General features: G+C 39.2%; 1 protein-coding gene across 2 annotated transcripts in view; it reads left to right on the top strand.

Annotated features, from left to right (window-relative positions):
- Window positions 1-13,441: 13,441 nt before the first annotated feature.
- Window positions 13,442-24,698, top strand: part of ARFGEF1 (ADP ribosylation factor guanine nucleotide exchange factor 1) — an 84,496-nt gene continuing 73,239 nt past the window's right edge. For both annotated transcript variants that reach the window (XM_009085825.4, XM_050971502.1), the window contains exon 1: window positions 13,442-13,700. In XM_009085825.4, the coding sequence (XP_009084073.2) occupies window positions 13,577-13,700 (124 nt within the window). In that variant the 5' untranslated portion in view covers window positions 13,442-13,576. The remainder of the gene's footprint in view (window positions 13,701-24,698) is intronic.

Below are 24,698 nucleotides of genomic sequence, written 5' to 3'. Positions count from 1 at the left end.
TTTTAGGAGTCTGTTGAAGGTCACACAAAAAGGTGATTTCTTAAAAATTCCTTTTTGGATTCAGCAATTTCCATTCTGTTGAAAACTAACAGTTTGTATGTACATGAGGGAAAAAATAAACCCAAAAGACAAATGATTAATGGAAAATTTTATCCAAAACTAAACCAAGTACAGTATGTACCATCTTCATGGCCTAATTCTGAATGCACAGAGGAAAGGTGGGATATTTGGAGTATGTTTTCTATTTTCACTTGGTATCAGGACTAAAAATAAGAGCAAAGGAGAGAAGTCTATAACACGGAATAGAGGAAAAGTCCAAATTAAGCAGCAAGACTATGCCCTAAGAGCAGCAGAGATTAACTAGTATAAAAAGGCATTTTTATTTTTAAACAGGAATAAAATCACTGAAGCACCAATACTTTGGAAAGATGAAAGAAAATAATGTTGAATAATGCTGATATTTGAAAAATCCAGAGCTGCTGGGTCAGATGTCACACTGGGAGAGTGAACAGCTATCAGTCACCAAACAAACAGGTGGAAGAACAAAACTTAAAAAAATTTGGCAAACAAGCAAAGATTAATCATTTTAGATTGAATGACACTCTGTGAGGAGGATAAAAATAACTTCATCCTGAATAAGTAAAGTAAACAGATATTGCTAGGATTATTTCTACAAGTAACAAGCACAGAAGATGAGAAGGACACTAAAATGAAGAGAGTTACTTCTCTGTTCATCTGGGGTGTCAAACCCCATAATCAAGCTTCTTTTACCTAAAAAATTACCTGCCTTTGGACTGCACCCATGAGGACAGTGTTAATTAATATTCAGCAATCTTAAGACATACAAATTTTGGGGTGTATGTAGATATTTGAAAGAGGTAAAAGGTATCTCTCTAGTATTACTTACTACCTTACTTGGCAATACCAGCCTTTCCCTCTCCACGCAAGTTTGCACTTTGCCTCTCCAGCTGTACATGTGGATAAAGCCCAACACAGCCAAGCCAGATTGGAGACTGCTGTGTGAAGAAGCAAAGCAGTGGATTCTGTACAGAAGTAGCAGAAGTTGTCTGCATTATATTCAGGGGGTATTTCCACAAGAGAACATGCATAAGTATTATAGAACCATGGAGCACCTATAAGGCACTAGAAACTAAAAGAGGGTTAAGATTAGCATCCTCTGTGGAAAGTCTTGCTTGCCATAGAATTCATCAAAATATTGATCCCAGTGCATTTCTTCTTTCACTTTTCTTTAAATACCCATAATGCCATGCAGCAATGATTATTCTCAATTCTCCTGCACTTCAATGCACTTTCATAAGTACACAGCTTTTCAAGAACAGATTGATACCATAGCTGAATAGGATAAAGTTGCACCATAACCAATGTACAGTATGAAACTAAAGACATAATAAATTCCAATCAAAAAGCAGCACTGCAACACAGGAGATTGAATTTACACAGGAATGTTTCTAAGGAAGCCTTTCTTAGGCTTCCCTAAAGCTCGACAATGTGTATCTATTTAAATCACACTTCATGCTCAGATTCACTGGAGCACAGAAGTCAAGGCTGCAAGGAATGTGAAAACTATTGGATATGTATCATTTTACTCACCATTCAGTGTGGGAAATTATTTTAACACAGCCAGAGTCAGTCTATTTGCCTAATATATACCTATTTTAAAATGGAACAATCAATAAATAATCCTTAAATTCTGCAAATTTGTTATACAAAAAATATAACATATCAAGGCTCACACACTTAAATCATGAACTCTGACTGTACTTCACATTAGGTGTTCCCTGACAATTACATACACCACCATAAAAAAGATCCAAACCTTTAACAGCACAGTCAGTATGGTTCAGCATATTGACAAAAACTGGCAGTGATCCTACAGCCAAAATCTTGACTTCAGATTTCTGAGATATCCTAATAAATCTACCCATTCTTAATGTGTCAGATAAAAAAAAACAGGCACCCTTGTACCTTCTTCTGGGGCATGGTAATGTAGGATACTAAAGAACAAAGAGGTGTTAGAATTAAAGGCTTACCAATGCTGCCATTCACCTTCTGTTTTTCTGTATTCATTCTCTGGGGTGGCAGACCTCAACTTTCACCTGTCTGGGAGAAAAATTTCATGGTCTTTCTGCTCTGAAGGTGGGATTTAACTCATCTGACTTCTGTATCAAAGCTATTTATCTAAACTAAATCGACTTGGTTCCCTCTGTAGTTGGCAGAGAAAAATAAAGGATGTAGTGGATGACAGGTCACATCTACCTTAGACTTGGTGCTGCTTGAGTTAGTCATTAAATGTCAGTCTTCTTGCATAGCAAGAGTCAGCCTATGAGCCTTAAAAATAAATGTTATTTACTTTAGCTATAAATATTTGTCTAACAGAAAATAATGTCAACATAATCAGCAAACTGTCTATATGTATTTCTGTCACACAACTTTAACTCAGGCAGACCTAATTTATTCAGCCACCACAAGTGAAGCCTGGCATCTTTCAGGTGCTGTGGACCATGAATGCTTCTCCTTTTCTGTCTCTTATGTCTCTTTTAATCCTACCTGCTATTTTTGTTACTCTACATGCACATTTCATTTCTTCCTTTTATTTTGCTGGAGAGAGACCCCAAAATGTAAGAGCCTCCATAAATAACAATTAGCCATCTAACACTAATCTAATGAGTTAGCTGCTTGGTGAATTCTTCTTCCTTTTTTCCTGAACAGATTTTTCAGAAGTCAAACGAATGCTACTATACAGAACACAGAAAGTACCAAAGACACATAGTATACCAGTACATGAATAATCAAGCAACACAGAGTATTCAGATTCTGTCATGGGGCAGTTCCAAATCTGTCACTGAAAACAGAAATTTCCAGGGTTGTTAAGACCTTGTGGATTTTACCCCAGCAGCTCCAGCAGCTGCCTGGCTGTCAGCTGACTGCTGAATCCACAGTAAATGCCCCTGTTAACAGTCAGTCTCCTCTGTCAATTATCTCTTTTCCTTCTTTCTGATATTTAAAGGATACTGAGTTTAAAGTGAAAATGTTATCTTAATTTTTGTAAGAATGTATAAGAACTCCATGTTTGATGCAAATTATTAGTAATGGAGACTAGTAAACAAATATTCAAAGTAAGCTATAACTTCTTCAGCTTCCCACTGCAAACCCAATCTTTTTCTTGTAAAATTCAATACCTTCATTAGAAAGAAAACTCATCCTGATATTTTTTCTGAGCAAGTAAAATAAAAGGCAGTCACAGGTTGATGGTAAAACATTTATCAGAATTGTATGTATGAAATAATACTTTCTAGTAAATGGTGTAGTAAAAGCAACCTCAGAATTTATGCGCAGAACTAGTGACTACAGATTTTTGTATTGTGATTTTTTTTAAATTAATGTTTTGCAATAAAATTTATGTTTGCAAATGCAGCAGACTGATTTAACACTGTATTTCACAGAGTGACCACATTTATCAAATATGCTCAAATTTGCAAAGCTTGTCTATAAAACATGGCTGTTATCTCTTGGATTTTTAAACCAGAGCACAGTCAGCTTCCACAGAGGGCTCACCCCTATTTCAAAGGACACAACCTCATTCTTATACAGTACACCGTGAATTTAAAGCAAATTTGCATTTTAATCTTCTACCTTTGATACAGCACCACAGTAAAAAGTGAAAATGGGAACTTAAACCTCCACAAACTTGGGGAAAATTTTGATGGTGGCTCATTTTATGTGACATGAATACCTCAAATTGCTATTATAAAGTAATGCATGATTGTGTACCCTCCTTTAAATATTTCTCCATGAACTTTTATGCCTTAGGATTAAGGCAGCTATCTTGAAGGTACCATACATACTGCTGCACCAAAAAAACCAAAAATTCCAGGTGCCCATGCTGAATGTTCTGGTTTCCAAGTGTCCACACCAGGACTGACTTAATGAATGTGAGAGAGTTCCCTGCCAGCATGTCTCATTTTGAAAAACTGCATCATATTGCATCCTTCTTAGATCTGTTTTTATGCCATTTGTGCACAGTACCATCCTTGTTATTACATCCTTCTCCACAATAATAGTTTCTCTTCTAGAATGGCAAGGAAAAGAGAAGCAATGTGCTGACAAGAGTTTAAACCAGGAAAGTTAAGGAAGGAGAAACTAATGAATAGAAGTGGCTTGTCAAGGGAGGATTTTAAGGATGACACCTGCAGTAAATCAGAGGCATGACCCTCATCCCATGTAGACCAATTCACACTCCATGCTATAACCTGCTACTAAATAAAGCAGGTTACTAATGCAGGTTATAACCTGCTACTAATAAACCTGTTACTAAATAATTTTTATTGCTAAATGTATCTAGTCCCAAAGCTAGCCAAGGAAGTAAGTTTGGTCCAGGTATGTATAAAACACCATAAAAGCTATCATTAGCATTGATTTGTATTGTTATGTATCTATTACAAGGGCCTTCTAGAACTATCTCCTGCATGTCCCACAAACTATGATAAATGAGATTTGTACCAGCCCAACAATGTTTGACTTTCTTAGCTACAAAAATTATAAATTGAATTTAAAAGTAGTAGTACCAGTGGCACAGCAAAATTCTCTGATAGCCACTGTCCATACTTCTGTATGGAAAGACTTAGAATTATAAAACAAAGAAACAGCACAAAATATAAACTCCAAATACCAAAACCCAGACAGCAGCAGCTTTCAATGTCATGAAAAACCATCCATCGTACATACTGTGAAGCAGCCACTTCAGTTTTTCATGATCCAGACAGCACGTCAGCTGTGACATTTGACTTGAAACTAGAAACTTAATGGGAGCCTAATCAAAATTGTTGCAGGTGTTTCAAAATGTCTTGTAAAAATATTTGAGTACACACCTAGCAAACAGTTAGCATATTAGAATGAATCACTGCAGTGCTTCTTTTATATCTTTCTTTTAGGCAAAAGTAGCTATAACTTCCATTCAATTTTATCTTTCAAGTTATTCATATTAAAAATCTTTCATTCATGTCATGAAGACCACAATTTATAGAGTATATGCTCAAACATCAGTTACTGCATTTTTACAGGAAATGACCCACTGCAGTTGCTGGAGGAAACAATCAGGCAGATTCAAAGCTCATTTCATGGCATTTAAAAGTGGTTATTGCTTCAGTCTCATTGTTTCACACCTTAATTCACATAACTTTTATGACCTCTCTAAGTGTTTCAACACAGATATCAAAATACTTGGAAACCACCCGTGCTATTCATTTGACTTACCCTGCCCAGAGATTTTTCTCCAGCTGAATTCCATTCAGCTTTTCTCAGTAGCTTTTCATTTTCAACTGTTCTTTTCAACTTCTATTTTCAACTTTTCTTTATTAATAGCTCATTGGAAGAAATCTGCATAAACCTTCGAAAACACTCAAGTTCTAAAGTGCTACAGTGAAAATTCACCTCAGATCAAGGGGAAAAGAGGCATCCAGCATATAAAAATTAGATTCAGACTAATACTTCATGCACTCTATATCTAGGATATTTAATTACTAATCTGTTGGAAAACTCAGCATGCTTTACACTGATCATGTCACATCAGTTACAAAGACCTTCAGGAGACTGAAGCTAGGATATAAAGGTAGAACAGTTATCATTTTCAGTAAATTTGTTACTTTTCTCATTTGTCAGATTATTCCCAATTTTTCAACCAACACTTAAGATTAAGAATGTGGGACAAGCTATATACTATAGCAGTCCTTCCTGTTACAGGTGTTTGAGGTGGTAACTAATTAACCAGGCTCACCCACAGGGCAATCCAGGAAATCCGTAATGGTAGTGACAGCATTTCCCAGGAAAAAGGGCAATCATGTTGTGGCTTCCTCCTCTTCAATAGTTTCTCCTTAGAATCCAATAATAGTTCCTTAGCAATTTTATCTTCTGAAGTTGGCTGGGAGAAGCAGTAAATCAGGGGATCTTACTGCTAGAATTTCTATACATTCTCCAAATGTCTTCTTTTGCAGTGCAAAAGTTCTCAGGAAATTGCCAGAGCTTTATATTCTTGCCATTTAGAGACAGAAGTATTTGCCATCATGAAGGAGTCAATATACTGGCTTGAATTCACCTTTGCATTTGCACAGTCTCACATACAACAATAACTGTATAGTAGTTTCATAGTTCAGGGTGAATATGTGCTATTCATTACTATGTTCCCCAAAAAGCACCCTCTTAAATAGTGTCCCAGAAAATCACCTTTTCAAACAGTTAGGGCTGGTACAAACATAATCAGGCCCTTAAGTTAGAAAAACTACTGAAGAAACTTTTAAAAATCCCTGTATGACCTCTTTATAAAAAATGCATTTCCTTCTGTCTGTAAGATGGATACTTATACTCCTTCATTTACAGTATTAGGGAACAGGATGCTGAGGTGCCATGGAAGCTGGGAACTGAACTATTCATCTGTTAGCAGGAGCAACATGCTGAAGAAGAAGTAGAAAACTCCTATAGGTAGGCTAGAAGAAAAGGTATTCCTGCAGAAAAAGAACTAGAAAAAGGAATCATATCCCATCAAATGCACTGGTATAACTTCCAGCATATAAATTCAAGCTACAGCCAGGGGCCTTTGATATCTTCTCACAGCTTTCAGCTACAATTCAAAACTTTATTCCGTCAACCACAAGAAGTAGGATTTTTTTCTTCACCACTCTCCAACATTTTTCCTACATGTCACAAACTGACAAATGGCATGCTTTGCTAGGACTATGTTTCCTCACTTAGCTGTAGTATCAGGAATGTATTTCAATACAGCAAGAGTCCATATTTTTTAGCTTTAAGGTATGAATTTGTCACCTTGAAAGAACCTCCTCACAGTGACGGATGTTTATTTTTCTACTGGTCACTCCAAGGCGTTATAGACTTTTGTACAAATGTTTGAAAAAAACTACCTACTGGTGCATATTCCCTCTGCTAACAAACACTTGTTTTTTTCCTCATTCAGTGCAACAGTGGATAAACTCCAACCTGTTAGAATATTCACTCTATGAACAAATGGACCACTTCAGTTCCAGAATTCACACACAGAAAGTCCAAAACAACATAAAAACTCTTAAAATATTGAAGTACATTTATGGTGAGTGTCTCTCTTGCAGTTTGGTTGACAGACTGTGATCCTTTGCATAACGGATACACTGAACATTCTGGATTATGCTTCACCTAATTTTAAAAGGGTGGCAGCCCTATGAGTGCATAAAGGGACTGAGAGGAATGCTTGGTTTCTACCTCTGTATTACACAACCAAGCACCACCAGCAGACATGTTAAATCTTATGCATTCAGTAAGAATCTTGGAAACTTCTCCACCAAGGTCCCTGCAGTTGAGAACATAATCACAGCTTCTCTCCTGTTCCAGGTTCCCATCTGTCAGATCCATCTGGACTCTGATCCATTACGCACTGATTATCTGCATCTGGTACATGAAAACAGGATGGGAACAGATGCAAAGTACTACACAGGAGCTAAAGAAGGTGACAATTGAGCCACCACAATTAAAGGTTCATATGCAGTGGCAGGAATGCACTAGTCCTATCTATGGACCTACCCATCCTATACATGGGGTTACATACAGAGTAACATCCTATATATAGGGTTATATACAGGGCTGAGTGCTCTCTTGAACCATGGAAACAAGCAAGAAAATTTATACTAAAAGTACCATACTTTAAGTTAGCATACACCAATACTGTGGCAATTAAAAAGGCAAAAAACCCCAAACAAAGTAACCCCAAAAAACAACAACAACATAAAGACCACACACACCCCCCCCAAAAAAAACAGCAAACAAACAAACAAAAAAAAACCAACAAAAAACCAAAACAAAAAAAAACCAACAAAAAAACCCCCTCCAAAATCGCAAAACCAAAAAAACAAGCCTAAGGTCTTCTTACCTATTTTTGTGTTCCTGTTCTTGTGTTATCCATGCCCCTGAGCTAACACAAACATCTGTGAGGTTGCCTGTTAAATTGTGATCTGAAATATATCTGGATTCAAAATAGTCTATTTCTTGTCAGGTTAATTTCAATCTAAGTAAATTCTGAATATAATTCAGCACATAAATCACCACACCGCAATGCAAATGCTTACACTGACAAAGAAAGTAGGAAACATTGAGGTAGGAGCAGGAAGGATTGCATCTTCTAGTAGTAGATCTGTCTTATTCTAGCTTAAAGTGATCACAGTCTAATTATCATTGTGCTGTTTCAAAGCTCATCAAGATGATTTAAGAAGACAGTGCCACCACAAGCAGCAGTCCTCCTCATCACCCACATTCCCCACTTCCTTTCTTGTGTAAGATTTACTGAATATTCAGGTAAGTCTGATCAATTCACTGATCCCACTGAAAACTAACTTTCTTGTAAAATTGATTTTTGGCTGAACCACAGGTGAACTAACTGATGGCACAGTTACACAGCTGGACCAACACAAGAAAGTGGATGGCAGCTCAGACAGGTGAAAGAGTTCCCTTTGGGAGGCAGGACAGCTGAAAATCATTAGATTTTTCTAAGCATAAAACTTCACTTTTACTATTCCCTTTTACTGCTCATCTGACTTCTAAGCAAAGGCTTCTAGTCCTAGCTTATCAGCATTTTTAAACAAGCACTACATACAATTGTGGCACGTAAAGTCAGCAGAAGCAGGGGCTAATTGTCCCCTTTCACATGGAAGTTCTCTACAATTTTTTACTAAACACGTATCTAATGCTCACTCAAAACAGTGAAAAATATAAAAAAAATATTCATATATAAATATATGAAACAATATAAATAGCTTCTAGAATATTCCCAAGTAACTGACAAATAAAAATGTACTAGATAGTAATTTTTGCAGTGTTTCTCAAATACACTTTTTTCTCTTGTGTTACTCTATCTTTAAATGTTAAGGCTCCATGAAAACAGTGATGGTTTTGTGCTTTAGGGCATACATACTACATGATTCTTTTAGGTGGGACAAAAAACATTTTTCAGGTTTGATTGGACAACTATAATATTTCATATATCATGTTGCCAGCAGGCTTAGCAGTTTGAACAGAAAAAACAATAAACAGTCCTTTTCCATATCTTCAGGACTTCAGCAACGAAATAGGAACCTCTACAGCTATGAGGATTACAGTTCTTTGGTCAGACATTTACCAATAAAGCAAAGATCTGCATGCTGAAACCAAAATATTTCAGGCATTAAAATCTGTACACAACAAGCATTTTGGATTTCTTTGCAAGGCACTGCTGTCCTACAGCATAATCTGTTCCTCAGGGCTCTGTAGTAGACCCAGTCCTGTTTAATAACTTTATCAACAACCTGGACAAGGGAATTGAATGTACCCTCAATCACTTTGCAGAAGACACCGAGCTGGGTGGGAGTGTTGATCACTGGAGGGCAGGAAGGCTCTGCAGCTTTGAACAGGCTGAATCAATGGGCCAAAGGAAACTTTATGAGTTCACTTTGGTCCATTGATTCAGCCTGTCCAAAGCTGCAGAGCTTTGGTTATGAGGTTTAACAAGGCCAATGTCAGGTCCTGCCCTTGGAACAAAACAATCCCATGCGGTGCTACAGGTGTGGGGAAGCATGGCCAGAAAGATGACCACTGGAAAAGGACCTGGTCAACCGCAGCTGAACTTGAGCCAGCATCTGCCTGGGTGGCCAAGAAGGTCACTGGCATAGTGTGGCCAACAGGACCAGGCAGTGATTGTCCCCCTGTACTTGGCACTGGTGAGGCCACATCTTGAACCCTGTGTTCAGTTCTGAGTCCCTCACTAGAGAGAAAGGCATGGAGGTGCTGGAGCATGTCCAGAGAAGGGCAAGAGAGCTGGGGAAGGGTCTGGAGCACACATCTTGTGAGGAGCAGCTGAGAGAGCTGGGATTGTTCAGCCTGGAGAAAAGGAGGCTCAGCAAGGCCCTTATCACTCTCTACAAATACCTGAAAGGAAGTTGTAGCCAGGTAGGTGTCAGCCTTTTCCCCAAGTAACAAGTGATAGGACAAGAGGAAACATCCCCAAGTTGCACCAAGGGAGGTTTAGATTGGGTATTAATAGAAATTTCTTCACCAAAAAGGTTGGGAAACTTTGGAACAGGCCTCCCAGGGAAGTCGTTAAGTCACCATTCCTGAAGGCATTTAAAAGGCATGTAGATGTGGCACCTAAGGATGGTTTAGTCGTGGACTTGGCAGTGCTGGCTTTACAGTTAGTTTCAATGACCTTAAAGGTCTTTCCCAACTTAAATGATTCTAGTTAGGGATCCATGTAAGACTAAGACTCTAAATCTTCACCTTTTCATTCTCATGAGTTTTCTCATTCTCCTTTCACTAGAGATAAACCACTAGCTTTTAAAGTAATCAGCAAAAAGTTAAACACATGCCTGTAGTCTCGGTAACAAAATCTTCTCTCAAAATGCTTCCTCAAACTGCATAACTTTTTTTATAATTGACCAAACATTATTTTAGTAGCTGGTTCACCTACTAAATTAAGCTGTTATGACAACTAACTTTATTCAAAGCACTGGGACCCAGTACACAAGGTGATCACCATTCATATCTTCTCCCTAAATGAATACATGGGACTTTTTCTCCCCAATGCATACACAATATTCCCCCTGGGATTTCCATCCTTATTGACTCAGCTTTGGGAAGAAGCTGAATGTTAACCTACTGGACAGGGGATTTACAATTAGATCTCCCTGTGCAACTTCAGAAGCAGGCTCTACACTGTGGCAGAGTTTAGGTAGTGTTTTCTTGTGACTAGAATATAGACGTAGATTACCAGCTGTGCCAAGTTACAAATTGAGTCAACAGAGCAGTTGTTTGAAACTGAGAACAGAATTTGAAGATTCAAACCACATTAAAAAATACCCAAATCAAAACAAGCATTCATATTAGAGCAGGAATGGAAGACATCGAACTGAGTCTCTTTTTGACAGGTCTTTTTCTCCAGATGCTTCAGCAGTAATTCTATATGCTCAACTAAAACACAGTTTACATGTAAAATTATCTTGTGTGAAGAATATGAAAATAGACAATAATATGAACAAAACAAATAACTGCAGTGCTCAGTGCTCTTTACATGCAGATACCCTTTTTCTCATATTGCAAGTCTATTTTTGCTAAATGGACTGTGAAAATCAATAGTAAACTACATTTGCTAAATAACTTGTAAACCCTGACTAGGCTAAGGGAATCTGGATTCAAATGATTTGTGCAAACCTACCAACAAAGAACTCCATGGAAATTCTTAGCTTCTGCCATGTGGTCACTAGCAGGCAGCTTTGAAAGACCAAAGTAATTTTGAGATCTCCATTTTTGAACTTGCACCTATGCATTAAAAAAAAAAAAAAAAAAGATTTAGTCAATAGGCAAATGGTTTTCCCTAAATAAATTACGAGAAATAATTCAAGTATGCTTAGCAATTTTGCTGCTGAAGACACAGTCTTTTGAATAAATCAACACAATCTGAATATGGTCTTTTTTCAGGAATCAATGTGCTTGGTGATCTGACTGCTGACTCTCTCACAAAATTGTCATAATGCTAAAATCAGATGGACCCTCTTATTATTTTCTGTATTGTTTATCAGTTGGGTGGCAAAATAGCCAGGAACCAAAAAAAGCCACTGGAACAAATACAATAATAACAAATACAGTAATTTCAGCAGGAAAAGGGTGTTTTGCTCAAACAGATAAGTCTTGCATTCACCTTAGCTTTAGCAGGATTCCTGGTCCAGCATGTTCCTTAAAAAGTCAAATAGAGGTACCTGTAAGGCATCAAGTCGCTTTGGCACACATAATTTCTCATTTGGGAAATAGGGTTAAGCAACCTGGGCAGCATTAACTGCCTCTGCATTGGGGAGCTGACAGCACTGTACCTTTACTAATGCAGCTACAATGGCTTCGTTGTACATAAGGAAACAGGTGCTCAAACAAACCCCTTACAAGGCCTTAGCACACTGGCATGACAGCCTGGACAAACTCTCTTAAATGCTCCACGAGGAAAGTGTCAGGAATAATTTCCAAAGATTGTATTCCTGACTGATGCAGCGGGACCACAGGAATAAAGAAAAGACTGGGAAGGTTTGCTGAATGCTCCATAAGGAAGGTGTTAGGATTAAGTTCCAAAGGTTGTATTCCTGACTGATACACAAGAACCACAGGAATGAAGAACAGACTGAAAAGGCTTGCTGGGGATAACCTCTTTGCAGTGTGCTGGCTCTTCCTCAGAGGTTGGAGGTGCCCCCTGGTTTTCACAACCATCCCTCCTTTCTGCACACTGATGCTATAGCCTTGTTCCACTCCGCTTGAAAGATACACCTAGAACTTCTGCTCTTTCATTTCTAGATTAATTTCTAAGATTTTTTTTCTAACCAGATAAAAATTTTCTAAACCAGACCTGCTTTCAGTTAGCGCCAAATTCGACTTTTAAATACTAGTCTACTAGTACCTCTGAGTGCAAAAGGTAGTCCTGTTATGTTTTTGTCGCTTACCAGTTAGGCAAGGTCGACCTGAGCTTTTTATTACTTCTTTCAATGCTGTATACTCCTAGTGCACGTGCAGTGGGAAGAAACGGGGGATGACAGCACTTTAGTTAGAGGATACAGGCGATAGAGGGAGGGCAGCACGCGAACCCGCAGGTGCAGCGCCCTTCTGCACCTGAGGAGCTACAGGAGCAGGCGGGGCGGGCTGAGGAACTGCCCCAGGGAGCCCGCACACCTCCCACGCCCCAATGAGCTTCTCCCGTCCTTTCTCCCTGTGTGCCGGGGCTGCTCTCTCCTCGCTCCCCGTGAGCTGGAGCCCCGGGTGTTTCTCATCAGGGGAGGCGGCCGTGGAAGGAGGGCAGGTCCTTTCCCAGGGAGACCCCTTGCCCCAGCCCCGGCGAAGCCCGTCCTTTAGGGGCAGGTGGCGCATCCCGGGAGAGCCTTCCTCCTCCTCCGTCTCCTCCTCCACCTCGTAGCGCTGGTGGCCCGGAAGGGAAGCCCTGCCCCTCCTCCTCATCCAGCTCCCAGGTGGTAGCGGCCATCTCCGTGCGTCTCTCTTCGCTGCCTCCCGCGGCTCCGCTCCACCTGTAGCGCGGCCGCGGGGCGGGCAGAAGGCGACTGCCCCCCGCCCTCCCGCTTCCCTCCGCCCGCCCTGCCTCCCGGGACACCGCCGCCGCTTCCTCCCGCTCCGGCTGAGGCCCTGACGTCGCTTCCTTCCAACATGGCGAGGGCAGGTTGTTGCTGCGGCCGCCGCCGCCGGTGCTGATGGAGGCGGGCGCGGGCCGGGGGCGGCTCGGGGACTGACGGGCGCCGTCCGCGCACACACGCATCGGGGGTGGGAGGAGAAGGGAGGAGAAAGCTTCCTCTTCCCTCAGCCGCGGGGGTTGGCTGTCGGCGTCGCCCGGGCCCACCCCAGCCTCCCCCGGGGGAGCCGCCGAGCGGGTGTCGGGACGCCCTGCGAGGGAGCCCTTCCCCCGCGGCCGCCGCGGCCCCTGGCAGCGCTCCCGGTGGGAGAGGCCGGTGCCCCGCTCTCATTTCCCCCTCCACCCTCCTCCTCCTCTCACGGCTCGATCGCGCCCATGTATGAAGGGAAGAAGACGAAGAACATGTTTCTGACCCGGGCCCTGGAGAAGATCCTGGCCGACAAGGAGGTGAAGAAGGCGCATCACTCCCAGCTGCGCAAAGCCTGCGAGGTGGCACTAGGTGAGGCGCAGCCCGGGCGGGCGGGGAAGGGGCGGCCAGAGGTCGGGGTACGCTTCTAGGCCCGCTTTGCCTGTGTCTGTTTTTGTTTTGCGGGGGGGCTGTGGGGCTTCTGAGGAAACGAGGCAGAGGGGCTGCCCGGCAGGGAAGGGTCGGGGGCGGTGCGGTTGCGGGCTGAGCCGTGGCACAGGTTTGGGTCGTGCAGCAGAGCCCCCCGGAGGTGTGGGCGACTGTGCTGCGGGCGAGCATCGCCCCTCGCCGGGAGCGGCCCCGTGCTGACAGCAGCGGCGAGGGCGCTGCGGTGCCCGCCGGGCTCTTCTCCTCCTCCTCCTTCCCTCCTCCTCCTCCTCCCCGCTCGCAGGATGAATAGGCAGACACGGAGCTGAGCTGACCTGGAAGCAGACGGCCGGCGGGGAGGGAGCAGGTGACAGGCAGCGGTGAGGGCGGAGGGACGGGTGAGGAAGAAAGGGTGGCGGACATCGAGAGACAATGACATCGGGCCATGTCTGGAGCTGGTGGCTCTTCGGAGCCGGGAGGAGGGCTGGAGAGGGAGAGGATGGTCCGGGAGATGTGCGAGGGAGAGCCTTAGGCGAGTCGTTCCTGGTGGAGAAACAGCTGATGGGGAAGAGCACTTCCTTCATGCATGGCAGAGCTGGAGCGGCCACGGATGATAACAGAATCACAGAGTTGTTAGGGTTGGAAGGGACCTCTGGAGATCATCTAGTCCGACCCCCATGTTGTTAGATTCCCAAGGTGTGGGAGCGTTTACTTTTTCGGGCCGAAGGAGGGGTGTTGGGTTGGTAGTGCAGCTGTGTCAGCGCCGCCTCGTCTGGAAGCGTGAGGGAAGTACCGGTGCTGGATAGTACAAAGCACATGTAGGCATCCAATTACAGGCAGCTTAAGAGGACAACTTGGGCTTCACGATTCTGACATGATGAGCGCAGGCGGGCCTTGACCCTCTGTGGCAAAATACTGACATACTTACGGAAAGACTTCTAGAGAAAAACCTGTTTCGTTTAAGTAATACATAAATGGATTATGTCCCTCCCTTTCTAGTGTAATTGTTTCTGTTTTGGAGATAATTATCTTGATTTTGAACAGTAATGTCTGATTAAATGGATTTGTTTGATGAGATAACATTAAATTGAAACTTGCTTGTTTTAAAAATGAGTATAAGTAATTCGAAGTTGTTCCCTTGTCATTCTGTTAATTCGTATGTTAGTGCTTAATTTTATTTTAATAAAAAACCCATCCTTTTCTTGATTTCTTTGTCTGTGACAGATCCTGACAAAGGGAGGGGCAGAATATAACCATACTTCAGCTATTTATTTCTTTTTAATTAAAATAGATGTGAAACAGGTTTTTTATAACATTTTTCATATATCACTAGAGCAGTTAACAATAATCTTATGATTTATGCAGATGAGATTAAATTGGTAATGCTTTGGCCCTTCTGTTGACTTTAGACTGTGCATTCAAGTTAGAAATAAGGCAGAGAATTGTTTTCTTATTGTTAAACTGAATTTCTATCCAGTCTGTATGTCATCCATAAAATGATACTGGGGTATTAATCTTGTGTTTCTGCCGTACTTTATTTCAGTAGCTTGACCCATCTTAAGTATCATCCAGATCCCTCCAAGCATCGCTCCATTGTGTTCCACAGATTATAAAGCAGACCCTCTATACTGTACAGTCTGCCTCTTGTGTCATGTAAATTGATTTGTCTGAGGAGACCCTCAAGCACACATCCCATCTATCTTACAGCTTCATTGAATCCTTCTTCTGTGGATCTGATTAAACAGGAAAACAATGTGATGTTGGCAGGAAAGAAGAAATGGAAGGTTGTGTGTACTGCCTTACACATATACAGGGGCTTCATGAGCTTGAAAAATATCAGATATGGTGTTTTTCTGTAGAAGAGCCTCTAACTACTATAGAGGCTTATTGATTTTTTTTGTTTGTTTGTTTTTTGATTACAGCACAACAAAATACAGTTGGTGATTGTAAATTTAGCATGGTCCATTGTCTTTTTGTGCATGATCAAAAGTGGCAATATGTAACCCCTGAGTATAGTAGTGCTCATGTCTATCTATAAGAAAATTTTTGGAGAAAATATCGTATCATCCATGTTTCACACAGAGTACAGTTAGCTGTTAAAGCTGAGCTGTGATTTTTGTAGCAGTGTTTGAAATAGGATGCGTGTGTTGTGCTCTGTCCCTTTAGCTCCTCATCTGTTCAGAGTACAGCTGGATGCTTCTTTGCCATCTTAAGCAAGGGTTATGGACTTCTTACTGCTTTATTTTGAAGAGCAACAACATTAATGATGAAACATAAGTAAAATTGTAATTTAGAGTTGAATTTAATTTGGTGCTAAGTCTGGCAAAGTCTAATTTTATGGTTTTATTGGATTTTTTTTAAATGGTAGTTAAATAATAAGTAGCTTTTTAAAATCATGGTAGTACTTTCATATCTCCAAATCCATATCTTCCAAATCAACATCTTTTTTTTCAGTGTGAATATTTGATTAGTCATCACTGAAGTTATCTGTGTGCTCCATTAAGTCCTTTTTTTCCAGCTGCCTGATGGTAGTAAAATGTTGCTTTAAATTAACTGCTAATAATAGGTCAGATATTCTAACTAGCAGTTGTTACTAATTCAGGCTTTTTTTATTTCAATCTCTAAAGCCACTATTTGCATTGTTTTATATTATTTGTATAAAATGATCTGCTGTTGAAGTATTTGATAAACAATGATCAGAAATACAGTATCCCTGTGCAACAGGCAAACTAATAGTAGCTCTGCTTTTTAGATTGAATTTAACAAGCAGTATTTTAAGAATCCTTAATGCCCTCCTTTTGTCATTTTTAATCCCCATATATTTTCTTATAAATCTGTTGCATTCCATTAAGATTATACATCATCTATTTTTAATTTGTGAGTCTTAGGGAGAAAAACCTTGCAACATTCCAGACCTTGGTAGTTTGACCTCTGAACAGGTGTTAAGATGAGGTCCTTCTAGTATGACCATTTTTCTGGTGATTAGAAGATAAGAAAGCAAAATACTAATTAAGTAACACAACCTGAATTATAGATGTTCTTTAGCTTTTTAACAGGGATGAAATTAAGCCTGATACATGTATTTGATGATTCACCAGGTTGTGTCTGGGTTTATACAGAACAGTTGAGTTTAACTTTGTCGTTTCTGAGAGGTTTTTTCTCTATGTGGAAAACACAAGATTTATTTAGTCTCCCAATGAAGTACAGTTAAAATAGAGCTTTGTATTGTTTACTTTCACAGCAACAACTCTTAATCTGTGTAAGAAATGAGTTTATCCTTGAAATTGTCCACTTGCAGAAGGCATGAGGCAGCAAGCTGTCAGAAGGTTTATTGGATTTAGAAGCTCCTTTTCCAGTGAGTTACCTCCACTGCTGTTTCTGTATTGCTTTTTTAGCCATGCTACAGTCTAGGAAACCTTACTGTAAAAATGCTATGTCTGCATAAACAATGAGAGGTCTTGGGGGAAAAAATCCTCATCTAAACAGAGTTTTTAATAGACTGAACAAAAACTGTTAGTGCTTTGTGTCAAAATCTCGAGCATGGATTTTTCTGACTGAAAAGGTGGTTTCAGGGCACTAAGCTGGGCTCACCAGAATGGCCTGCACAGTGTGTAAAAAGTCTGCTAGTTCAACTGCAAATCAGGAGTCAAACAACTCTTCCATAAAACTCCAAGCCACAAGTGATAGAAAATGATACAGATAGTATGTATCATTTTAATAATGTACTTTAAAGAAAATTATGCATATGCTGCCTGGAGTTCTGGAGCTACCAACTGAAGAGGGTCAAAACTTAGTTCTGAAAGGTTCTTTAGTGCTCCTTGTATTGAGTATTTTAGTCTGTCATGCAAGGATCTCGCTGAATGATGTAGTGGTCTCATGCAGTGTGAAAGTAGCATCTCTGTTCAGTTTGTGCTGCCTTTATGGTGTGTGTAGGATGATAGAGCAGTGGGAGCTTATAGTTAAGCATTTAGTTTCTCTGGAAACAGGTACTGCTTGGAGTAGAACTAACCTAGGGATGTGAATATCTGTCCTTATCTGTGCAGGTCCGCAAATGACCTCGCACCTAATTAAGTTTTTCTGTCTCCCTTTTTACCTTTCCTGGTTTCATCTTGTGTCCTTTGCATATACAAGCAATTGTGATACATGAGAATGAGTGTGGTTAGTAGATATTGTGTATGTATAGGAAACTCTGAGTGCATTGGAGAATACCTTCCTATGCTACAATGAACAGTTAAAAATGTGTTTTGAAGACCGTAATTGTGTTACTGCACTGAAGTTAATTTTACTGGAGAAGTTGTGGATGAGCTAAATTCCTGTCTGTATTTTGGACAGTGCTGTTTTTGGTGGGCTGCCTTCTATTTTCCATGAAAACTAGTTGTCCTTTTGTAGAAACTGAAGATCAAAATTTTTGGAGTTTTTCTTTGCTGGATACAAAGAGATTGGTGTTGCAATATTGTGTGTTGTCTTCGTGTGCTATAGGCATTTATTTCCATAATCTACAAGTCACTGTTGTCCATTAAAAATTGTTTTCTGGTTGTAATTGTCCTTCTGAAAATCTTGTTTGTGAGCAAGGAGGATAAATGGAGATTTCATGCTAGTAAAAACCAAGATGTATGTGTTTTTTTTTAAAACCAAATCCCCTGAAAATTGCAGCTGCCCTTCCCTCTTATTACTTGCTTTACTGAGCTTGGGCTTTAACTAGCAGCCTTTCAGTGTGGTTAAAATCTCATCTACTTTTGCAAAGATTTAAAACTTGGCTTGGTAACAGTAAGGTTTGTTGGCACTATAACCTGTATTCCAGGTTGCCTTCAGCATTTCATATGTAAAGTGCTGTTTATGTAGAGTTTGTGGGGCTAATTTAAGGAAAGTTGTGTGTGTTTAGCTATTTTGTTGTTTCAGGTGTAATCAGATCTTGGCTGTGCAGAATGACAGTGCTGATGAGATTTAATCTCTTTTGAGAAAGAGGTGTCTGACAGGATATATGTAAAAACGCTTTTCTAGAAAACTTGGTGGATTGTATCTAGGTCAGTAAAATGTTAATGGAGAATGAATATCAAACACTTGGGTTTTGTCTTGGAAGGTAAAAATAGTATTTCTTTTAGATAACTTTGACTTTATCCTGAAATATGTGTTCAGTTAAAGCCTTTAATATTTTTAAAGTTTGAACATTGATTTTCACGATCTTTTAAAATTTATTCTTGAAAGACTTCAACATATCTTTGTGTCACAGGACAGCTTTTAAATACCTGTGTTCTGCTGTATATTTTAGAGCCTTAATTAGAATTTTGAAGCTTAAAATGAGAAGTTGTTGCCTTGTGACCAGAATGCATCTATTCCTGTAAGAACTACCTTTACTGTCTTTGGGGCTTTGGTCCAGTTGATTTTTCTTCCTATACCCCTTTCTAGTGTAAACTTTTGTGATTTTAATATTTTCCTTTTTTTTTCTTGGTTCTTGTTTCCAGCTAACCACTATGTCATTCAGGATGACAACTGTGTCTGTTCTTACGTATCTTCTTCATATACAAATAAAAAAACTTGTTGAGATCACTTGTACATTCCAGACTTTCTAGAATCCTTCAGAAAGCAGTCAGTATTGAGATAGTATTTTGATAAGATTTTCTAAATATGTAAACTTGTACAGTTGTCCAGAAGGATTTTGATGTTTATGGGTGTTATAAAGAGTGAGGCAACAACCATTGGTGTTCTAGTCAGTCTCTCCTGTTCTTGGCAAACATCCTGGGTGAAATCATGGACTTAAAAAGATGAGTAAGGTTTTCCTTTCTTGGGGGGCACCTAGCTGTCAGTTTGGGGCTTTTATTGGTGTTGATACTTCTGTCAGGTTGCTGATTAGTTTGTACTTTAAATGAATGCTGCCAGGAGCTTGGGAAGCAAGACCTGCAAACTTGCCCATGACTCAGTCTATTCTGCAACAGCTAGTGGTAGATCAGTGACTCGAATAGGCAGAGGAAAAGAGTTTTGGGTTTTCTATATCCAGCTGGAAAACTTTCCTGGGTGATGTGTTAATTGCAGGGAGAAAATATTCTGGTCTGTGAAAGACAGCTACTATCAGTTGAGCTTTGTAGCCTGAAAGGACTTGAGAAACAGCTCTGCAGATTTCGAGGAAGAAGGGAGATATCATGGAAATACAGCTGAGTAAGAACTTTGATAATTTTTATCTGTAAAGGAGTCAGACCTTTACTGTGTGTAAAGGCAGAAATAATGTGTAGTAGCTGTGCTAGTCGGATGCATACAGACATAGTTCAGTTAGCCTGTAGTTCTTTCTTGTAACTAAGTAGTAGAAGAAACTATGAGTTATACCTTGGCAAAACAGACCTTTAAGAAAAATCACGTACAAGAGGTCTCCAAACCAGGGAGAACATAAAATGCTTCTGTGGGATTTTATATAAAGAGAATATTGTACAAGGATAATTGAACAAGTAGTAGCTGGTGTTTCTATGAAAAGCACTTTATGTGGTAACCAAAAATGAAGAAGAAAACACAAAACCCCAAACCTACCAAACACTACCACCCAGCTTATAATTTATAGATTCTGTAATGGAATGCAGGGGAGTGTTAAAAAAATCCATTTTGAGGGATAAGGTAGATGATACTTGTTATATGATGCTTTCCATTTTCAGTATAAATGTAGAGAGACACTAAAAATAGGTCTGTCAAGCCCCAAGAGTTTGAAATACTTGACACAATTCCCTTATTGATTTCTAATCAATCTTGGGATGCTGAGAAGATTCCAAAGGACTGGAAGACATCTGCTGCTGTGCCAGCATGGTTACAAGGATGAGCTAGGTAATTACTGGTGTATTGGCTTAATGTTGATCCCAGGCAAAGTAATGGCGTGACTGATAAATATGTCAGTGAGAACAAAATTGGCAATCAGTAAAGATTTGAGAAGAATTTTAAAATAGTTTTCAAAAAAGGCAGGTCATCTACCAATTTTAAAGTTTCGGGGTAGATTATAAGGCATTTTAACCACTTATTAGTCTTTTGTAACTCTTATGTTCTTCAGCTCTTAACTTCAAATGATTAGAAGTAAAAATTGCAAAACTGGTAGAAAAATGGTTGATAACACTTCATTTGCATTGATAAATACTAACAGATTTTGGTGTGAGGTGTTATTTTGTGGTTTTTGGTTGGTTAGTTTGGTTTGGTATTTTTCCCCACTCTGTTTTTCTTGTTGCTTCTTTCTAGTCTACCCTTGGTCTTAGCTTTTAGGTATTCTTCGTGGTCTTGGGTTTCTTCAGGGGTTTTTGATTTGGTGGTATTTGCTGGTTTTCTTTAAGTTTTTCTTTAAGTTTTAAATGTTTTGGTTTAAATCTTTTAGTTTTCTTTAAGTTTTAAATGTATTAGTAGATTGAGATTTTAATTGAGAGGCATGAACATTTAAAAGAATTTTAAGTCTTGAGGAATCAGAGCTTCTGTTATGATGCTGTGGTCAAAAACAGCTTAAAAGCTGGGATAAGGAACGTGGATGTTGTACTAACTCTGTACCTTTCACAACTTAGAGCTGTTTTGTCATGCACGGATGAGGTTTTTTTGTCTTAAGTCCACGCTTTTTATTTTAGAATTGTATAAACAGTTTAATAGCATAGCTACATTTTTCCAAAACCAAAATCAAAGGTATCTTTTAATAGGACATTTACGGCATGATTGCTTTGGACATTTTTTTTTAATGATTTTCAGAAGGTTTGATTTCCGCCCCCCCCCCCCCCCCCCCCCCCCCCCCGCCGCTGCCCCTCTGTTTCTGGTACTGTCATATACTCATGTGGTACAAGATTTGGTAGTTATTGATGTTATGCTATTTATTACTTGTTTTTTCAAATGGTTTATGTCTGCTGTTCAGTGCTCTTCAGTTTTTTTTTCATTTCATGTATTTCTTATGTTAGAAAAATTAGGTTTTAAACAGAATTGAAGTTACTTGCCCTTGAGATAAATGGGTTTATTCAAGCTCTCTTTTTTTGTCTACTCAAACACAGAGGGAGATAAATTTCAAGAAAATTATTCATTAATAACAGCAGTTCTGCACATACTGCCTTTAGCACTTGATGTTCTAATAATCTCAACAGGGTTTGTAATGTTATTCCTACTTTTCAGTTAAAAATAAAAGTGTAATCAGGTTGGTAAATATTTTACATGAAGGTATTTTAGCCAGTGCTGGATCCAGGAGTGTTTTACTCCTTTTTTTTAATTCCACTTGGAGTCACTTGAAGTTACCCCAAGGTGTCAGTTTACACTGCAGTTGGTTTGAATGACCAACATCCTTCAGCATTGAAATGTGCACCTTTGCAGTTTTAGATAAATGAGGGAGGCGATATTTTTAGACTTTGAAATTGTTATAAAACTGTTGAGGTTTACTGAAGACATTAGACAGCATTTTGTACTATAGTCTAAGCTGTCCAGTTGAATAGTATGAGGTAGACTTTCAGAGTTTCAAATCAGTAAATTAAAAATAATTAGTGTGCCCACTGGTATGACTTCTTTGGTAGCTTCCCGTCATATTTTAGTTTTCAAACTGTTCTATGAATTGATGCAGATGTACTTGCACAGAGCATTGTAATTTTAATGCAGGTTGTAAGAATAAGGGGAATGCCCTTCCAAGTGAAGGTTTTTTTGCAAAGGTGTGGTTCTGTTGTGTGTAAAACTGACACTGCTGCATGCCTAGGAAGTGACCTTGCAGGTGTTAACTGTGTGTATAAAGATCTGAGTGGTACTGTTACCTGGACTGAGAGTGCAGGAGCCAATATAAAGTCAGAGTTCTTTCTGCAGCTCAGGAAAGCTGGAAAAGGCAGAGTCTTAACTTGGCTTGCTTAATTTGGCTGATGGACTGTGATGTGTTCAAGAATATTGGCATGGGTCTTGTGTAGAGTGTAGGAAAGAGGATAGGAATAAATTAATCTTTGTTTCCATTATTCTGAAATGGAGACAGAGCTTTATAACCTTAAGTCAAATTGCTAGAATAGAGCAGCTGCATTTGCATGAAAGTTTGAAAGCTGGATAAAAACTAAGTGTCTGAGAAGTGGGATTAAAATTTTGTTCACCTGCATCAAAATGAGACACTTGGATGTTCTCCTTGTGATTTAAGACATGAAACCTGATTTTGTGTGACTATGTATATAAATAGATGTTAAAAGCTTAGAAATTTTGCTATAAAGAGAAATAGTTTGCTTCTTTAAAATTGTACCTAACACTGTGTGATATATAGTCTGTGGTAGTTGGTGATGTTTGGAGAAGCTTCAGGTTTGCATCTTAGCTCCTTTTCTCTTCCACTCTGCACCTAAGTTTGACCTCCATCACAGAGTCTTGCTCAGAACAAAATCTGTGTTCAAGTTATTAACATGCTTTTATACTGAAAGAAAAGCAACACTTAGACCATTCTTTGCTTGTTCACCTTATCACATGAAAGCTGAAGCTGCTGTCTGCTTGATTGCTCTCTAGGCCTTTCAGTGATGAGTTTGAGACAGGTAGCAATTCCTTTGACTGACTGCTATAGTTTCTAACAGTTTTTATTTAAGAGTAATTACTTATACTTTCTCCTTCACTGATCTTGTGCCTTTCCTACTTATTCTTTAGGAGCACTTTAGGACACGTTGTTAAAAAACTGTGAATTTAACTGTATTGTTAAATAGAAAGAATTTGCGTAGTCAAGGCAAATACATTTTTTCATAATACTGTATTTAGAACTATGGGTGCAGTGGGTCCAGTAAATATGGAACTGAATGCCTGAAATTCTTCAGAGTTTGGAAAGCAGTGGTAAAAGAAGCACTTTCTTATAGCATGGTTGGCAACCTGAGTTAGGGTTAATAATACTTGAGTAGAGTTAATAACACTGTGTAGTGATGGCCTTTTAAGTAGCCTTCTACTTGCTGCCTTATGGGCATCTGAGAAAAGGAAGAATAGTTGTCATATGAGTAATTGTCTTAATTTATGCAGTCTGAACTTCTAAAAACACTACTGGATGAAAAATAAATTGTAAATAAATATAAAGAACATGGGAAATTAAGATTTAATTGTATTATTAAATTAATGTATATGTGCTGTACTGAAGGCGGACACACTGGAGCTTTCAATAATACTCATATTCTTATTTCTTATGTTATTTAAATATCTTAGTCTGACCTGCTTCCTATGTCAGCACTTAATGAAGAAATCAGGACTTCAGTAACAGTATGGTCACCTTGAATGCTTTGTTTGAAAGAGCTTGTGACAGGGCTTCTCATTTAAAGTTGGAGCTTTCTAATACAAGTTCAAATTTTTGTTTGGGTGAAAATTACTGACTTGATATGGTTATAACCTTTTGGGGGGGCATACCACAGACATAAAAATAAACTTAAGTCTATAGTTTATTGTCATCTTTTTTGTTTCCTCTATCGAATATGACTATGAGTTGTGAATTTTGTAAACAATCATTAAATTGTAGTCTTCTGGCCATCATCTTGTAGCTGGAAATGATAATCATTTTCTTATAATTTAGAGTTACAGTAGTAGGGAAATGGTTTAGTGCCCTTTTAATTAGAAGGTTACCAGTAGTATAATTCATGTATAGACTTACATGTGACCTTTTGAAGTTTTAGTGTCTGAAATGAATAAGAGTCTTGCAGTGTCACGTGTTTTGTTGCTTTTGAAGTTACTGTAGTGAGCAGGCTGCTTAATGGGAGTGTGTTGGGGGTTTGTTTTATGGGGTTTTTTTGTTGCAATTTACCTTGGAATCATGGACTTAAAATTACCTTCTATTTAAGTCTGAAATAAAGTTTAGTAATCTTCAACTTTTAAATTACCATTTAAACTACCCATTTCCAAAAGAGGAAAAAATAATTGCACACAAATATCTACAGCAAGGTTAAAAATAAAATGTAGATTTCCCCCATATTATGAAGGGATCTTGTTATTTGATTCATAAACCTTGACACTGCACTAGACCTTACTGTTGTT

This window comes from Serinus canaria, chromosome 2, assembly GCF_022539315.1.
Source record: "Serinus canaria isolate serCan28SL12 chromosome 2, serCan2020, whole genome shotgun sequence".
NCBI lineage: Eukaryota > Metazoa > Chordata > Aves > Passeriformes > Fringillidae > Serinus > Serinus canaria.
Note: the sequence above shows the minus strand (reverse complement) of the source record. Positions and strands in the feature narration are given on the sequence as shown.